General features: G+C 41.6%; 1 protein-coding gene across 5 annotated transcripts in view; it reads left to right on the top strand.

Moving 5' to 3' along the window:
• FAM114A1 (family with sequence similarity 114 member A1) overlaps nucleotides 1-11,519 on the top strand; it is a 65,623-nt gene extending 54,104 nt beyond the window's left edge. For all 5 annotated transcript variants that reach the window (XM_073646120.1, XM_073646110.1, XM_073646103.1 and 2 more), the window contains 3 exons: nucleotides 567-639; nucleotides 3,596-3,649; nucleotides 9,529-11,519. In XM_073646120.1, coding sequence (XP_073502221.1) covers nucleotides 567-639; nucleotides 3,596-3,649; nucleotides 9,529-9,624 — 223 coding nt within the window. In that variant the 3' untranslated portion in view covers nucleotides 9,625-11,519. The remainder of the gene's footprint in view (nucleotides 1-566; nucleotides 640-3,595; nucleotides 3,650-9,528) is intronic.
• Nucleotides 11,520-19,603: the final 8,084 nt, after the last annotated feature.

The raw sequence follows: 19,603 nt of genomic DNA, 5'->3' as shown, positions 1-19,603 counted from the left end.
GATATGGGCCCAATTCATCAAGACTAGCGTTTTGTATGACAGTCTTGATGAACAATGTGCTGGAGTGAGATATGCCAAATTAATGAAGATGTGCACCTCTTCATGAATTTGGCTGGTCTTTCAGCTGCCATGCACCAGAGACAGAAATGTACTCCAGTCAGGGGTTGGCATAAATTTCTAGTGTAATCTACACCACTTTTTTATTTATTTTTTTAAAAAGGTTGGTGGAACTGGTCAGGATTGGCATAAAACCACCAAAAGTCACACAATTTTTGTGCAACTGTGAATTGCTCAAAAATTGCAACATTTAAGCAGTTTTATGCCAAAAAACTGGACAAGATTGCTTAATGACTCGGTGGCTATGGACTTCCTCAGCCACAACGTTACAAAATGATCTGTAGAGTCCCAAACTAACATCTCACATGAATAGGAGTACATTATGTACCCTGTGAATACTTGGATACATTTGTATGATTAAATACATATTTGTATTGTTTTATATACAAGGGTAATGAATTATACCACAAATCCTTTTTTATTGTTTGTTTTCTGTTTTAATACTTTAGGTTAACCAGCGCTATGTGTAAGGAAGTATCTTCCCTGTCAAAAAGCTTTTCTGTCTCTTTAACCTGTGCTGGAGTGAGTATATTATTTAGTAATTTCTCTTAAACATTTCAGACAAATACTTTGTGGGTAATACATGGACAAAATTGTTGGTACTCTTCTGGTCACTGAATATCAACTAATGAAAATCAGACATTGATTTTGATATTTGGTTTACCAGAAACATTTAAAAAACAAACGAATGAAAATGGTCTGGACAAAATGATGGTACCTCGAGAAAAGATTGAAAATAATTTGACCAGACGGACATGTGTTTCCTGTTATTTGCATCACAGGTGTCTACAAACTTGTAACCAGTAACTCTGCCTATTTAAAGGGTGAAAAGTAGTCATTGTGCTGTTTGGGATCATGGTGTGTATCACAGTGAACGTGGATCAAAGAAAGCTAAGAAAAGAGTTAGAAAGACAATTCTAGACAAACATGTTAAAAGTAATGGCTCTAAGACCATCTCCAAACAGCTTGATGTTCCTGTTACTACAGTTGCACATATTCAGAAGTTTAAGGTCTATGAGACTATAGCCAACCTCCCTGGACGTGGCCCACAAGAAGAAAATTGAAGAGACGGATAATATAACTAGTAACCAAATCGCCCAGAACAACTTCCAAAGAGATTAGAGGTGAACACCGAGGCCAAGGTACATCATTGTCAGATCGCATCATCCGTCTCTGTCTTGTCCAAAGTGAACTTCATGGAAGACTACCGATTTACTGTTGAAAGCAAATCTTAAAAAGTGAGACTGGAATTTGACAAATGCATATTGACAAGCCACAAAGCCTCTGCTAGAATGTCCTTTGGACAGATGTGACAAAACTGGAACTTTTTGGCAAGTCATACAGCTCTATGGTTTACATGCACAAAAATGAAGCATACAAAGAAAAGAATAGTGTACCTACTGTGAAACTGGAAGGAGGCTCATTTATGTTTTGGGGCTGCTTTTTTTGGATCTGGTACTGGGTGTCTTGAATCTGTGCAGTCTACAATGAAATATCAAGACCATCAAAGCATTCTGAAGCCATTTGTGCTGGCCAGTGTCAGAAAGCTTGGTCTGAGTCGCAGGTCATGGGTCCTGCAACAGGATAATGACAAAACACACAGCTGAAAACATCCAAGAATGGCTAAGAACAAAGCATTGAACTTTTCTGAAGGGGCTTCTATGTCCCTGATCTACATCTTATTGAACATCTGTGGAAACCTGCAGGAGCTGAAACCTGCAGGCTGGAGAAGACACCATCACACCTGAGACAGTTTGCTCATAAGGAGGGGGCCAAAATCCCTGGGGACGGGGGCAGAAGTCTCCTTAAGAGTTACAGAAATTGTTTCTTTGCAGTGATTGCCTCAAAAGGTTGAGCAACAAAATATTAAGTTGCAGGAAGAATCATTCTTGTCCAGGCCATTTTCATCAGGTTTTTTTTTCTGTTGTACCATAATTTAAAGGCAATGTCTGATTTTCATTAGTTTTATATTCAGTAACTTTAAATTGAAAAATTACTTTTAACTTGAAACTGATATTTCAGTGATCGCTGTGTTTTTTTTCCTATTTTACCAGAAGGGTACCGACAACATTGTCCATATTTCTGTATAGGTAATATGCATCCATATTCTGGCTTGGAACTGCAATATGAGCAATTTGCTAATTTGTCTTAGATACTCTTTATATACAGGTGCATCTCACTAAATTAGAATATCATCAAAAAGTTAATTTATTTCAGTTCTTCAATACAAAAAGTGAAACTCATATTATATAGAGTCAATACAAACAGAGTGATCTATTTCAAGTGTTTATTTCTGTTAATGTTGATGACTATGGCTGACAGCCAATGAAAACACAAAAGTCATTATCTCAGTAAATTAGAATACTTTATAATGACAGCTTGAAAAATGTTTTTAAAATCCGAAATGTTGTCCTACTGAAATGTATGTTCAGTAAATGCCCTCAATACTTGGTCGGGGCTCCTTTTGCATCAATTCCTGCATCAATGCGGCGCGGCATGGAGGCGATCAGCCTGTGGCACTACTGAGGTGTTATGGAAGCCCAGGTTGCGTTGATAGCAGCCTTCAGCTCGTCTGCATTGTTGGGTCTGGTGTCTCTCATCTTCCTCTTGACAGTACCCCATAGATTCTCTATGGGGTTAAGGTCAGGCGAGTTTGCTGGCCAATCAAGCACAGTGATACTGTTGTTTTTAAACCAGGTATTGGTACTTTTGGCAGTGTGGACAGGGGCCAAGTCCTGCTGGAGAATGAAATTTCCATCTCCAAAAAGCTTGTCGGCAGAGGGAAGCATGAAGTGCTCTAAAATTTCCTGGTAGACGGCTGCGCTGACTTTGGTCTTGATAAAACACAGAGGACCTACACCAGCAGATGACATGGCTCCCCAAACCATCACTGATTGTGGAAACTTCACACTAGACCTCAAGCAGCTTGGATTGTGTGCCTATCCACTCTTCCTCCAGACTCTGGGACCTTGATTTCCAAATGAAAAATGGAACTCTGGGACTTGTGGAGTGTGTCAATGATTGCCTTCTGGACATCTGTCAAGTCAACAGTCTTCCCCATGATTGTGGAGCCTACTGAAACAGACCAAGGGACCTTTTTAAACACGTTGGAAGCCTTTGTTGGTGCTTTTTGTTCATTATTTTAATTTACTGAGATAATGACTTTTGTGTTTTCATTGGCTGTAAGCCATAATCATCAACATTAGCAGAAATAAACACTTGAAATAGATCAGTCTGTTTGTAATGACTCTATATAATATGAGTTTCACTTTTTGTATTGAAGAACTGAAATAAATTAACTTTTTGATGATATTCTAATTTAGTGAGATGCACCGGTACAATATTGCTATGGGATGTAAGTGTATTGTAATTCCCTGCCATTGTTAACCACATTACGCTTTCCACGAATTATTTTTTGTTAATTTGTGTATAATATTGTACATATGCTAGAAACTAACAATTTTTATTTGTTTCATAGAGCAAGCTAAAAGCAGAAGTATTGAACCCCATGGTCAGCAGTATACAACTGGAGGTAACATGCTCTTCCTTTATTCCACTAATGACAAATGAAAAAAAAACACACAGGGTGATTCATCATTTATTTTGCACCTTTTTTCTTTAATAAGTGGATCCAATAGTGACTTTTTTATTTGTACCATATTAATTAATCTGCTCCTTTTTAACCTAAGGGGTTGTCCTTTACCTGGTCAACCCTTTTTAAATTAAGTAGTTCCCCTTGTAAAATAAAAACATCATATACACACTCATCTCCAGCATTTGCACTGCTCCGGTGAGATCAGCACCGGGGCTTGCGTGACATTGGCTGCAGTGCTCACATAGCATAACAATCAGCGTTTGCCATAGGCTGCTGCACCCTTACCACTTCCTCTTGTGTGAGGTTCATCCAAAGGCATCTGAAGAAGTGAGAGTGCAGCAGGGAGACCAATAGCGGCCACCGATTGGCTGCAGAGGTTACATGAGCTCTGGAAGAACCAGAAATCACCAGTGCTGTAGTTGTAGGTGTGATATATGGTGTGTTTATTTTACAAGGGAGACTACTTCATTTAAAAAGGGATTGTCTGGGTAGTGCACAACCCCTTTAACTTTACTTGATTTAGTCGATGTTTTTTGTTCATCATTATGGATGTGATGTTGGTTATACAGATGTTTTATCCTAATTTATAATTTATTATTTGTGACTTTGAAATGTTGCAAAAGTTTTGCACAATTATATTTTTATTAGTGGAATACAAAATCTGTCTAATTTTTTTGTGCAGTTTAAGACTAATGTGCAACATTTTAAAGCTTAGTAAAAGGACTGTGCAACTTTTTATTCTAAAAACAAAATTTATATTTTTTAATAATCATCTATGAATTTGCATAAAATACATTAAGCAGTGAATGCCCATTTTTATAAATTTGGCTCAAAACAAAAGATGAGACAAAAAAAATGCCTTAAAGGGGTGGTCTGGCACCTAAAATGTCCTTTCTAAATATCTAGCTTTACACCCTAACCACTTTTGTAATTAGCTTTATTATAGTGAGAACCACAAATGATGAATCGGGTAATAATCTAAACGTGTTTATTCACATACAGCTTTCCATAACATGGGTGTTTGATGTTAGATAGTTGGGATCCCCACCACTGGGACCCCACCAATTACTAGTGTAGGGGACCTGAGTCATGCTGGCAAAGAAAAAGGGGGATGAGGGTCCCCAACTGCCTAATATTTAGCACTTATCCTGAACCAGGTTTATTAATAAATGTCATTGGTGGATATACTCTATGTTGCTTACTTCTTCCCCTAAGTCCACTGGTATGGTGGATTCAACATTAGGAGCGGTTTTCATTAAAAATAATCTGTCAGCAGGTTTTTGGACCCCAAAGTAACAGCATCACAGTAAAGTATCTGTAAAGATGATTACTTATATTACAAATCCATGTCTCTGTTATTTCTTTAATCCATCAATGAATTCTTATGCAAATAAGCTCACAAGTGCCAGGGCTTGGTCTGCTCTTCAGGCAGTCCAGCTTTTCCAACCTCTTTCTCCTCCAGGTGCCTGTCTCTAGCTAGTCCCTGAAATGGCAACACCTGCGAGAGTTGTTAGCCAAGGGAAGCAGAGATGTGACCTGACAATCGCTGACAGGAGGCCGGCGCCGGCAGGAGAAAGAGAGCTGTAAGTGCAAAACAAGCCCGCGCACTTGTGAGCTCATTTACTTTGGGGTCTAAAAACCTGCTAAAAGGTTCCCTCTAAGTGACCATAACATTGCATGTTACAGTGCTGTGAGAAAGTGTTCGCCCCCTTCCTGACATCTTATTCTTTTGCATGTTTGTCACAAAACTAATTTAAATATTAGACAAAGATAACACAGGTAAACACAAAATGCAGTTTTGAAATGAAGGGCTTTATTAATAAAGGAAAAAAATCCAAACCTACGGGGCCCTGTGTGAAAAAGTGATTGTCCCACCCCCCCCTTAATTTATGTTTTAACTGTGGTTTATCACATATTTGGGAAGCTGAGTTCAATTTCCGTAGCCACACACAGGCCTGATTACTGCCACATCTATTCTCTATCAAGAAATCACTTAAATAGGACAAAGTTCCTGACAAAGTGAAGTAGACCAAAAGATCCTCCAAATCTAGACAAACGTGCAAAAAAATAAGAAATCAGGAAGGGGGCAAACACTTTTTCACACCACTGTAAGTCAGATAATAAACTTCTGGAGCACTCACTTAACCACTTGATACAGTGATGGTGTTCATCTCCTTACTGTGTAATATGAGCACTCAGATCTGAAGATCTGAAATTAATCTACACGAGCCTGGCCTAGTTACACATTTCCCTTAGACCAAAAATACGGTTGTGTGAATATACCCAGAGTGCTGTCCGTGTTATAAACTGGCCTCGCGCAGACACCATTCTGACCAATGTTCTTCAGTTGGGCTGTTCAGATAACAAGTTTTTCAAAAGGACCAAATGTCCCTGGGAAAAAAAATTGTAGCGTGCGCTGAACTTTGATATTTTGGGGCGCACCATTAGACTTTTATATAACATACCTGCCGGCGTCCTTGCATAGTGGTCCATCTCCCACTGTGCAAGAGCGCGCACTGGATTTCCAGTCCAGACTATCACTCGGGCTTTCCTCCATGCTGTCTGCTTGCCTCTGTTTCTTCTGCTTAAGGGCGGCGCCCGATCACTTCCTGCTTCTTGTAGCTGCTGCGGGCACACCCCTTGTGCGTCCTCAGCCTATTGCTGTCTGTCACCTGGTATTTAACCCAGCTCTTTCCTGGAATCCTTGCCTGAGCATTGTGTTCTGTCAGTTGGCTTCTGGTCGCTGACATGCCAGGTCCTGTCTATGTTTCCTGCCTTGCGGTATCAGTTCCCGCGTCTGAACTGAGTCCTGTCTATGTTCTCTTGCCTGCTGCCTTTCCTGGAGGCTGTATTTCCAGGCCCGTGTGAACACGCTCTTTGCCTGTTCATCTCGCCCTCTGGGGGCCACATACCCAGACTCGCTCCTGTAGTTGTTTCAGTACAGTTCCTGTCTGAACTGTCTCCTAAACCTGCTTCCTGTTTCTCTCTATGTCCGTACCTTCTCTTTCTCCTGCATTGTCTGAACCAGCACTTGGCTTTACCTTGGCTCGTTCCTGTATTTTGGTGCAGTAACAGTTCCTGTCTGAACTGCCTCCTTACCTGTTTCCTGTTTTTCTCTATGTCCGTACCCTCCCTTTTTCTGCAGAGTCTGAACCTGCTTCTAACTCCTACTCGTTGTCGCTGTACTTCCGTTTGTGAGTTTATAGTCCACTCGTTACCTCATTGCAAGTATCTAGTGTGTATCTGGTTCTGCCTTTCCCTTCCTGTCTGTTCCGTGTGAACAGAGCCCTGTCCCCCCTGCCCTGCCTTGCTCACCGCTCCTGCGGTTTCCGCTCTGCTCCGCCTTGCTCACCGCTCTTGCGGTTTCCGCTCTGCTCCGCCTTGCTCACCGCTCTTGCGGTTTCCGCTCTGCTCCGCCTTGCTCACCGCTCTTGCGGTTCCCGCTCTGCTCCGCCTTGCTCACCGCTCTTGCGGTTCCCGCTCTGCTCCGCCTTGCTCACCGCTCTTGCGGTTCCCGCTCTGCTCCGCCTTGCTCACCGCTCCTGCGATTCCCGCTCTGCTCCGCCTTGCTCACCGCTCCTGCGGTTTCCGCTCTGCTCCGCCTTGCTCACTGCTCCTGCGGTTTCCGCTCTGCTCCGCCCCTTTGCTCGCCGCTCCTGCGGTTTCCGCTCTGCTCCGCCCCTTTGCTCGCCGCTCCTGCGGTTTCCGCTCTGCTCCGCCCCTTTGCTCGCCGCTCCTGCGGTTTCCGCTCTGCTCCGCCTTGCTCACTGCTCCGCCTTGCTCACCGCTCCTGCGGTTTCCGCTCTGCTCCGCCTTGCTCACCGCTCCTGCGGTTTCCGCTCTGCTCCGCCTTGCTCACCGCTCCTGCGGTTTCCGCTCTGCTCCGCCCCTTTGCTCGCCGCTCCTGCGGTTTCTGCTCTGCTCCGCCCCTTTGCTCGCCGCTCCTGCGGTTTCCGGTCTGCTCCGCCCCTTTGCTCGCCGCTCCTGCGGTTTCCGGTCTGCTCCGCCCCTTTGCTCGCCGCTCCTGCGGTTTCCGGTCTGCTCCGCTCCTTTGCTCGCCGCTCCTGCGGTTTCCGCTCTGCTCCGCCCCTTTGCTCGCCGCTCCTGCTGTTTCCGCTCTGCTCCGCCCCTTTGCTCGCCGCTCCTGCGGTTTCCTCTCTGCTCCGCCCCTTTGCTCGCCGCTCCTGCGGTTTCCGCTCTGCTCCGCCCCTTTGCTCGCCGCTCCTGCGGTTTCCGCTCTGCTCTTGGTCACCGCTCCAGGCGGTCTCACCTTGCTGTGTTTGTCCACCGCATCTGCGGTTCTGTTCTGGATGTCCCAGTCTGTACTGGGTCCTATCCACTCTGTGCTCCAGCCTGTCGTGCCTGCCCGTACCTCCCTGCCTACATACCAGTCGTGCTTACCAGCATCCACCTGCCTGCATTCCGGCCGTATCTGCCAGCACCTCTCTGCCTGCATACCAGTCGTGCTTACCAGCGTCCACCCGTCTGCATACCAGCCATGTCTGCCTATACCCCCAGTCTGTGTAACAGCCTTACCTTCCAGTTCCTGTATTCCCCGGTGTGGGCCAACAGCCGTGTCCGGAGTCTGACCTGGAGTAGACCCTGGTCCCTCTGCTCGGTTCCTCCCTGGTGCACTGGCGTCGTATGCCGTCGTGCGACCTTGGTCGGATCGGGCAGATACTTAGTTACGCCCCTCCAGGCACTCTCCGGTTCATGGCCCAGTGGAACTACTAAACACGCACACGCCAGTCAGTCCGGGCGTGTGCATTACATTGTATATTTGAGTTTTAGCAAAAATATGAGATTCCATATTGCATGCAGTGTTTACAGATACATTGCAATTATTAATATAGGAAACTGTTTTTGCTCTTGTAAACCTTACTAACAGATGGCAGACAGTTGTCATATGGATGTAAAATAATGGAAATACGAATGACAATATGAATTAAAAATTGTCAGTTTTTTCTCTGGATTAAAAATGAATGAATTGTCATTTTCTCGTGTTATCTTAGCCTCATAGTTCTGCTGGTTTTATCTCTGTCCTTTCCTGAAAGGGCTGTCCACTATTCGGACAACCCCCTTCTCAAACCTTATGTTTCCCCTTGTAAAATCATAACACTTAGTCTACAGACTGGTCACCACTTCTGTATTTAGCACCCACTCCTGGTTTTGGCTTACAAATACTGATGTAAAATACTGACCAAATGCTGAAAGTGTGAACATGGCCTTATACTCATCTCCGGTGCCAGCGCCATTCCACATCACATACATCTGGAATAAGTGAGAGCTGCTGCTCGTTCATTTCCTCCTGATGTTTGTGATGCATCTGAAGGCGGGGAGAGTGGAGCCAGCACTGATTGGCTGCAGAGATCACGTGACATAACAGTGTAACGCAAGCCCCTGGAGAGCCAATGCCGACATTGCTGGAACGGCACTGGAGGGCAGTATAAGTGTTATTATTTTACAAGGGGCAAACATGAGGATTGAGAAGGAGTTGTCCAAGATGTGAACAACCCCTTTAAGTTTGCATTTTTGGTTTGGTCAGAAAGCTAGTGCAAATTATGCTACTCATTTATTGGAGTGGTACATGACACAGTACAGTTTGTGCAACTCTCCATGCATAATGGGAGCATCATGGTCTATGGTTCTTGCACACATGCTCCAGTTTGGTACACCAAAAATTGTAATTAAATTGTAAATGTATGTATGAGTTTTTGGAACACTGTAAATGTTTGTTTTAGGAGACGAAACGGATTGTACATTTTGCCTTCTTGAAAAAGATACAATATCAATAATGATTTATTTTTATTCCACAGGGAAATAATAGCAGAACCTACATCCAGGATGCTTTCCGGCTCCTTCTCCCTATACTCCAGTTCTCGCACATTCAGTCTACCTCTTCTAAAACATAACAGACTTTCTTATCCAATCTTGAGTTTACACCCAGCACAGCCAGATTATTGTATGCATTTGTCCAAAGCCCTATCAAAGCTTAGATGGTGGATATCTTTGCACAAAATAAATGGCTCTCTGATGGTGCTAGTCAAGAAAGTGAGAACTGCCCACCTGACTCTTTAGAATCTGGACGCCATTAATCGGAGTAAGAAGAGGTCACATGACCCACTTTGGTGCCATCATGTTTAAGAGTAGTTTCCCCAAGAAGCCAAATAGAAGTTCAGTTTTCACGATTCATGAGTGGCACTTTGGAAGATTAATGCATTCAGATATGCCCAAAAGCTAATCTTTTTAATGTGGTATTGAACAGATGATGAAATACGATGGGAATCCTCCCTGCTGACAAGTTCCCTTTAACAAACACAAACATCCAAATAGGCGACCTGACTGCTGGGAACAGGCGCTGTGTCTGGTACTTGTAGATTTGCACATTGTATAAAAACAAACCACATGTCTTACTTAGAGTATGTTAACACGTGGATTTTGAAGGAGGATCTGCTTCAAAATCCAAATCAGATTATTTTCTTACAGACATGGTTTCAATTAATTGGAAGCTTATTGAAAGGGTATTTCTGTTTTTGTATATGGATTTTGGAGCAGAAACTGCTCCCAAATCCTCACTAAAAAAGCAATATTAAGTTTAAGGGTATTTTCACAGAGCTGTAAAAGTGGATTTTTCTGTGTAGAAAAATCCACAATAAAAAAAACAAACACTTCTTGAGCCTTTTATGGTGTGTCTATTATGGGATTTTGTGCATGTGAAAAAATTTTTCTCCCTTTTATTTATTCAGAGTTGAAATTTGGAGTTTTTAATCAAGTAAAAAAGCCTAAAAAATTGCCATGCTGCTTCTTTTTTTTTCCATGCTGAGAAACTCGTGGGAAATATCAGCACCATGTGCACTATAGTTATGTTTTCCCATTGAAATGAATAGGAAGCTAAACATATTCATGGTTTTTGATGTGGATTTTGGAGTAGAATCCGCTCCCAAATCCACGTAAAAATACAGATCAAAAACACTTGGGGTATGTTCACACAGTTATATGACATGGACTTTGGAGCAGATTCTGTTCCAATATCCACATTAAAATCCACATAAAAAAATCGTTAGTGTGTGTTCACATTGAGTCTTTTTTCTGACTTTTGAGAATGGAAACTGGCTATGTCCACAAAGCATCTTTTTCAGGCAGATTCCACCATTCAAAAAAAAATTAGAACTTCTGCTCTAAAACCTCAACTAAAAGACTAAGTGTGCAAATAGTTTTAGCCTATGTTCCCACATTGAATATTTGGTGAGATTTTGATGTTGCAGAATTTCTGCATTTATTTGTTAATTAGTTTACTTGCGTTTTTACATGCGTTTTTGACGCTGACCATGAAACCATTAAATACTCTTTGAATAAGCTTCCTATTGATTTTGATGAGAAAATATGTCTAGAATGAACACGGCAAAAAACATGTCCCACACAGAAACCATGTCAAAAACGGCCTTAAAAACACTATGTGAACATTCCAATAAAGTAGGTGTTTTTTTTTTTTAGGTAATTCTTAATAATTATATAAAAGTATTTTCTGCATAAGAAACTGTTCTAATATAATGAGTACTCTACTAACAGATTGCTTTCATAGGAAATATGGTGTCATAGGATAAGTAAAAGAGATATCAAGTGTATTCATACCATTAAGGCCCTGTTCACAACTGCTTTTCAGGCTTGTTGGAGGTATACACATATACATGAGTATTCTATGACGTATGTTGCTGTATGGAGAATCCGACAGGGAATACGCCTGTGTTCCTTTTATTTACAATGTGCCTAAAGAGCATCTTTATAAATTATATAATACATTTTAAAATCGTAAATGTGACTTTACTGGGCAGCAACTGAAAATCTGGATAAGGCCACAATCATGACATAGTTATTACTCTTTGCAGGCACAACATGAATATTTACCCAACCTTCTCAGATTCCTGAATGGCTAATCTGCCTAGTTGTGTGCGGGCAGTGAGTAATCCACCATAACTAGACCGACTTAAAAGGATATTCTCAAGTTTGGAGGTTATCACCCGATCGAATAGGAGATAATTTCCAGACCACTGGGAGTCCGACCTCTGGGACCCCCACTGATCCCGAGAACCAAGGCTCTGAAGAGGCTCATGTGAATGGAGCGGTATGTGACCATGCGCACTGCCACTAAATTCATTCTTATGGGAGTGCCAACATCCAGCCAAGAGCAATGCTTGGCTATCTCTGGTAGTCTCATCATGAATGAATGATTGACCACCATGCCATTCACACGAGGCTCTTCAGATCCCTAATTCTTACGATTAGTAGGGGCCCCAGCAGTCAGACCTCCAGCAATTGGGAAGTTATTCCTTACCCTGTGGATAGGGGATAACATCAAAATCTGACAATGCTCCCTTAACAGGAAATTAATATTTAAAAGCTGATGTCAATGTTGCTACCAAAAAAATTCTGTAGCTTCTTTCGGAGTATTTTTACATATTACATTAATGGCATAACCTTAGGATACACCATCCAAGTGATCGTCCGTTGCCATTGCAGAACCGTGGTGCAGCAGCACCTGACACAGTGATATCCATATGGTTATGGCTCCACCCGATACTGCTGTTCAGTACCATTTACTTGAATGGACTGAGCTGCAGCACTAGGTAGAGCCACACTTATACATATACCAGGTACTATAGTGATGGGCCAGTGGGCCTGTAGTGCGGCTGCCACTTTGCTCTATTGGTGGTCAGTAGCACTACCAGAAACCTGCATTGATGGCATTTCCTAAGGACTCAGTCAGACGACTGTATGAATCGGACTGCAATGCACGAACTGGCCAGCGGCTCTCCCGCACCCAGCGAGACATCTTCATATATTTCTATGCAGCGGTGATCCTCGGGTTGAGAGAGCCATCAGCCAGTCCATGCATTGCTGTCCGATTTATATGGCCCTCTGAATGTGCCTTAAAGGGGTATTCCCATCTCCAAAATCCTACCCCAATATGTAGTGGGTGTAATAATATTAGCAAATACCTCCAATTAGAAATGTAGTATAGTTCTTCTGATTCTCTATGTCTCTTTCCTCATGTGCAGGACCTTAGGTATCCATGGTTATGACTACTAGCAACTAGCTAACTGTCACTATATCAGTGTTCGTAACCATGGATACCTAAGGTCCTCCAATGATCTGCACATGAGGAAAGAGACATAGTGAATCAGAAGAACTATACTACATTTCTAATTTGAGGTATTTGATATTATTATTATTACTACACCCACTACATATTGGGATAGGATCTTGGAGATGGGAATACCCCTTTAAGGCTAAGCCATCAATATAATATTTTGGACAACGCTTAAGAGTTTAATAACCCGCAAAACCCAATTTATGTGTCTGAGATCATAGTATATCTCCAATTTCAGCGCCTTACTTATAAAATCTAATCTTTGCATTACTTAGCTATTTATATATCTTTATGAGAACTAATCTGCTGTCGGGTGAATACAAATCATCCCCAATACTGGACGCTATTTACATTCATATGTAAATATCTTAAAGGTAAAATTACTGTTCAGGTGTTATGGAGATTCTAGGAAATGGATTTTTTTAATTAATACTTATTATAAATAATAGCAGTCTTATCATGAACACACTAGACCATACACTGGGATCACAGCAACAAAAAATATGTTGGCATCGTCAGACGGGCAGAAGAAAGGACAGGAGGAAGCTGTAGATGCCCCTGGATGTGTTACTGGACTCCAGAAATTGTGGACTCGATTTACATGGCTGTTCTCATAATGAATTAAATGTATATGAAGATATTTATTGTTAGAATCCTTTTTATCTGCATCAATACATCTTACTGTAGAGCATATGTTACCTCTGAATATAGTTATTCTAGGTCTTTGTATGTGACTAAGAGTAAATGTCAGGCATCCTGTTCTACTTTTCCTTACAATCATGCTCCTTTGGGATCATGGGTTTAAAAAAGGAGAAAGAATAGATCTATATATGTACAGTATGTGTGTGATTGTCGGAGAGGACACAGTCACAGTACGAGCGTCGGATATTTATATTCAATGTAGATTTCACTATTTTGAGTACACAACAGAATGACAAAATGCTTTTCAATTAAATGGTTATCCTATAAAGAACACGTTATCCCTTATCTTTAGGACAGAAGATAACTTGCTGATCACTAGGACCCCCATCAATCTCAAGAATGGGGCGCTACAGCCCTGTCTGAATGTAGCAGAGGTTTGTATGTTCGCTCCTTCTATTGTATATGGGACGGACGAGTACATCACTCAGCCATCTCCGGCGGTCTGACAGACAGTGAATGGAGAGGGGTTAACTTGTTTTTTGAGGGCATAACAGTTTAAAATCTCTATTTTGAGAATCAGTTGTTTTAATCAATGAACCATTTTTTTCCCAAAATATAAGTAGCCATAACCATGAGTAAGGCGTAGACGAAATGCGCTGGTTTGGGGATACTGGAGTAACCGCATGTACCTGTTTTTAAGGATATGAATAAACATTGACATTTTATATTTACCTGGGTCAATCCTTCCCTGGAGATTTATTTTTTTTCTCTTTAAAATATAAGTAGTGTTATATTCTGTTATGGAGTATCACAGCTTCCAAAATCAATTCCCAGGTGTTCTTCGCAATAATTGGACTTCTTGTCTAGATGACTGTGTAACAACATGTAGCTACCTGGGGAAAATGAAGAGCATTGGGGACAACTGTAGATACAGCACAGAACCCATGTTCTCCAATTAGATTGTCCAAAACTTAGGCTGAGTGTGCATTCACATGTTCATATTTTACAGTCTGGCTTTGGGGCACGATTTCAAGCCTCATATATGTAAGGAGACCTGTGGTCGGGCTGGGAGTTGTGGGCTCAGGCCTTCAAATATGGACATGTCATTGCATCGGTTTTTCTGGAAGTGGATTTTCACAAAATAAATAAGAAGAAAGTCTAGGGCTACACAGTGTTCTTGGTGAAGCAACTGCCTAGGCTGTTTAAATGGAATCTGTCAGCAGATTTTTTCTATGTAATCTGAGAGAACCATGATCTGTCACTTACTAGGATGTGTATTTCTTTTTAATGCAATCAGTACTGTATCAGCAGGAGATTATCACTACAGGACTAGGAGTCTAGTGCCTCCTAGTCCAAGCACATCCTTACCAATGATTAGCAGCTTTCCGTCACTATTAGTGTTGAGCGAGTGTTCTGTTAACCCTTTCGCCGAGTACGCTCGGGCCGAGCACCGAGTATTTACAGCTGCTCGGTGATATGGTTGAATCGCTCCCGTGTGCATGATTTGCAACTGTTTGACAGCTTTATTACATGTGAGGAATGTGTAAGAAATAGACATTCCTCACGTCTACTTCTTACACATTCCTCACATGTAATAAAGCTGTCAAACAGTTGCAAATCATGCACACGGGAGAGATTCAACCATATCTCCGAGCAGCTGTAAATACTCGGTGCTCGGCCCGAGCATACTCGGACAGAACATACTCGCTCAACACTAGTCACCATACGTTGTAAACAGAAAGCTGCTAATCAGTGGATTGGGCAGCATTAGACAGAGCTCGGCATCTGAGCTCTGCTAAATCTGCAGCAGACAAAATGCGACTCATAACTGCTACAGTCAGTAAACTAAGTGATACATAGCTGGAATCAGGGTATCTGTTACTACTTCATGCTGCAGTTAGATTACATAGCAAAAACTTGCTGACTGATTCCGTTTAAAAAAAATGGGGAAATCTCAGATGGGTTGCAGTTGCACATGCATTGGGGTCTATGAAGTCGTGTGCAATTTGTGATAGAAAATTTAGCAGGTTTTGATTGCACTCGCATAAAGCCGCAATGTGACACAATTGACAATTATTAGATGTAATGTCATTAAATGACACTGCAATCTTCATGTTGTGTGACTAAAGTCACAATGTAACTCTAGCCTTTTCTACCCCCGGCATTCCCACTGATAGGCTGCTAGCAGCTCCGTTTAATGTGTAGCGGCTACTGCCAAGTGCTGTAGAACATAGGAGCTGATCTGTAGCACCCGGCAGTGGCTGATACACATTGAATGGAGCAGTGCAGTGCAACTCTGTTCAATGCTTACATACAATTGACCCCAGAACTAATGACTCCTGATCGGCCGGGTGCCAGATAGGTCATCAGTAAAGAGCTTCTCCGGGTATAAGTTACCCATTACAGGATGGGAGAAGCTTCGTGTTCTTCCATGGTATGACTGGCAGGGGAGTCCTGGAAGATCTCTACCTGTACGATCACTACTTTCTCACATATCACATTTTTGGAGCATTAAAGGGGTTATCCAGGACAATTTTTAGGCCCATAGAAAAAAAATACACAAACAGGCAGGTAATTGCTAACAGAGGCAACTACCGGGCTGTCGGAGTGGTCACTGACGGCTTCTGCTGGCGATTCAGCTGCTCCACATCAACAGAGCCATCTACTTTCAGGCTGCTCTGTCGACGGGGCGTGACTGTCGACCTAATGTTGATTGACAGCTGGCTCCCTGTAGTTAGGCAGCTGGGGGTTGGCTGTCAATCAGTATGATATCAGCAGTTTTACCCAACAGAGAAGAAGAGAAGCCACTGCTTTATTGATGGGACTTCAGCAGAAGCCACTGAGACGCCGGCCGCAGCGGTCTGTGACACGGGACACAACAAGCAGGCAGTTAGCAACTGCTTGTTAGTTTTTAGGCTCATAGTAAAAAAAAAATTAAATAGTTCTGGATAACCCTTTTAAACAAGCCTTACAAATGTTTACAATCAATATTGCTGAATGAAGTGCTGTACTGTATAATATTGAAATTAAGGTTAAATTTTGAACCAATGACACCGGTGCTGGTCTCGTTCACTTGTAATTGTGGACATTCTGCAGGGAATAAAGCTTGGCTATATGCTAGACATAAAATTTGGTTAAACCAACTAATTTTGAGATTAGGATTGATCGATGATCTCATGCATGAAAACATTTCATAGGCAGATAGCAATTACTTCTTTCCAGTAGGGAGTTAGTCTTCGGTGGGCTTTCTGGCAGCACTTTATTCCCCTCTCCCCTTTGGTATATAGCTTGGATGCTATATACCAAAAACACTCCACTTTGAAAAAAACATGTGCATTTAGTTGAACTGTGTTTTTATGATCAAAAGCTGCTCGCCTAATATATTCAAGTGTATGGCTGGCTGAATGAACAAGTGCAAGCCTACACATTCGTGGTGGAGAACAAGGTTTTTTTTTTTTTTTTAGAAATCTCAGATTTGGATACAAGTACTTATCATCTACCCCACTCATTACACACAACAGACACAAATCATTGTATAATGCATTCCAGAATTTTATTGAAATAAAAAAATATATTGGAAAAAAAATATATATATATATATATATATATATATATATATATATTAAATCAAAATTCCCTCTTAGAGTTTCCTTTTTTATGATGGGTATGAACTGGTAGTTACTGCAAAGAGCTCAGTTAACCACCCAAAATTCATCTAGACTCATTCACAGAGAGAATAAAATGCATTTTTGGGATCACAATATTAATGTCCTATCCTTAGTATTAAAACCGATCGGGATCTGACTCCCGGCACTCCCACCAATCAGCAGTTTAAAGGGGCAGTGAATGGAGCACATTGCAGGTAGACGAAGCGGTGTAAACAATGAAGAACGCCAGGGCCCCTGCAAACAGCTGATAGGTGGGTGCAGAAAGTCAGACTCCCACTGACTTGCTAGTGATGGCCTATACAAAGAACACGCCATTAAAAAAACACTCCTCCTCCCGTCAAAATTTTTATCCTCTTAATACATTGCAGTCATCATATTACATCGAAAAAAAATAGACTAGCTGAATCATTCCAAACTCTATGTAGAAACAAGAAGTCTCTTTTCCCTGCACAAGTCATCCAGCTCTTATCTGAAGCAGTTGACAGTGTATTAGCCTTTAAAGGGGTATTCACATTCCGAACATGTATTGTACATTCAAGCAATAAGATCAGTATTGAAAAAGGGGGTATTGATGTGCTCTGCTACCAGTGGAGAGGGGGTGAAATTTTCCATACAAATGAATGTTAATTCTGACCACCTTTCCACTTACAGTAGCGCACGTCATGGCCTTGTGCTCAAATAGATACAGGTCCCATTGGGGGGGATCCACATCTACTATACAATTATTGCAAAAAACATCAAAAGACTGCAATAAAACTCCTGGTAGAGGTAGTGTGTCCCAGAAGGCATTAATAAGCCTGCAGAAATGCCAGGACTAAAGTCATCATTGTAAAGTTAAAAAGTTTTAAACTTTATTAGATAATAAAATACAGACACAAAAACACACGAGTGGGTGAGGAACTGAAGGGACCCCAAAGTAAAATTTTCAATAAATAGAGTAATAAAAGTATGTATACAAGCTGAGCAATCAAATAAATATAAAGCAATAGGTTTGTAATGATAGTACACACTCAGCTAGCATAGATAGTTATGTATATATACAGGTGCATCTCACTAAATTAGAATATCATCAAAAAGTTAATTTATTTCAGTTCTTCAATACAAAAAGTGAAACTCATTATATAGAGTCATTACAAACAGAGTGATGTATTGCAAGTGTTTATTTCTGTTAATGTTGATGATTATGGTTTACAGCCAATGAAAACATAAAAGTCATTATCTCAGTAAATTAGAATACTTTATAACAACAGCTTGAAAAATGTTTTTAAAATCCGAAATGTTGTCCTACTGAAAAGTATGTTCAGTAAATGCACTCAATACTTGGTCAGGGCTCCTTTTGCATCAATTACTGCATCAATGCGGCGTGGCATGGAGGCGATCAGCCTCTGGCACTGCTGAGGTGTTATGGAAGCCCAGGTTGCGTTGATAGCAGCCTTCAGCTCGTCTGCATTGTTGGGTCTGGTGTCTCTCATCTTCCTCTTGACAATACCCCATAGATTCTCTATGGGGCTAAGGTCAGGCGAGTTTGCTGGCCAATCAAGCACAGTGATACTGTTGTATATAAACCAGGTATTGGTACTTTTGGCAGTGTGGACAGGTGCCAAGTCCTGCTGGAGAATGACATTTCCATTTCCATAAAGCTTGTCGGCAGAGGGAAGCATGAAGTGCTCTAAAATTTCCTGATAGACGGCTGCGCTGACTTTGGTCTTGATAAAACACAGTGGACCTACACCAGCAGAAGACATGGCTCCCCAAACCATCACTGATTGTGGAAACTTCACACTAGACCTCAAGCAGCTTGGATTGTGGCCTCTCCACTCTTCCTCTAGACTCTGGGACCTTGATTTCCAAATGAAAATTGGAATTCTGGGACTTGTGGAGTGTGTCAATGACTGCCTTCTGGACATCTGTCAAGTCTGCAGTCTTCCCCATGATTGTGGAGCCTACTGAAACAGACTAAGGGACCTTTTTAAACGCTTAGGAAACCTTTGCAGGTGTTTTTTTGTTAATTATTTTAATTTACTGAGATAATGACTTTTGTGTTTTCATTGGCTGTAAGCCATAATCATCAACATTAACAGAAATAAACACTTGAAATAGATCACTCGGTTTGTAATGACTCTATATAATGAGTTTCACTTTTTGTATTGAAGAACTGAAATAAATTTACTTTTTGATGATTTTCTAATTTTGTGAGATGCACCTGTATATATTTATATAAAGAAGTATCCCACAGTTAGAAAACATGAAATCAGTAGTCCTATATAATCTATATTTCTAATTAATCACTCACCCACCAAGGACCGATGCGCATTTCGCAAATGCTTCGTCAAGTGCTTGACCCCTGACGAAGCATTTGCGAAATGCGCATTGGGTCCTTGCTGGGTGAGTGAATATTTAGAAATATAGATTTTATGATTACTGATTTCATGT

Source organism: Phyllobates terribilis, unplaced genomic scaffold (assembly GCF_046119375.1).
Source record: "Phyllobates terribilis strain yellow unplaced genomic scaffold, ASM4611937v1 Scaffold_1__5_contigs__length_1240528914, whole genome shotgun sequence".
Classification (NCBI taxonomy): domain Eukaryota; kingdom Metazoa; phylum Chordata; class Amphibia; order Anura; family Dendrobatidae; genus Phyllobates; species Phyllobates terribilis.
The sequence above is the reverse complement of the archived record's forward strand: the minus strand, read 5'-3'. Positions and strand labels throughout refer to the sequence as shown.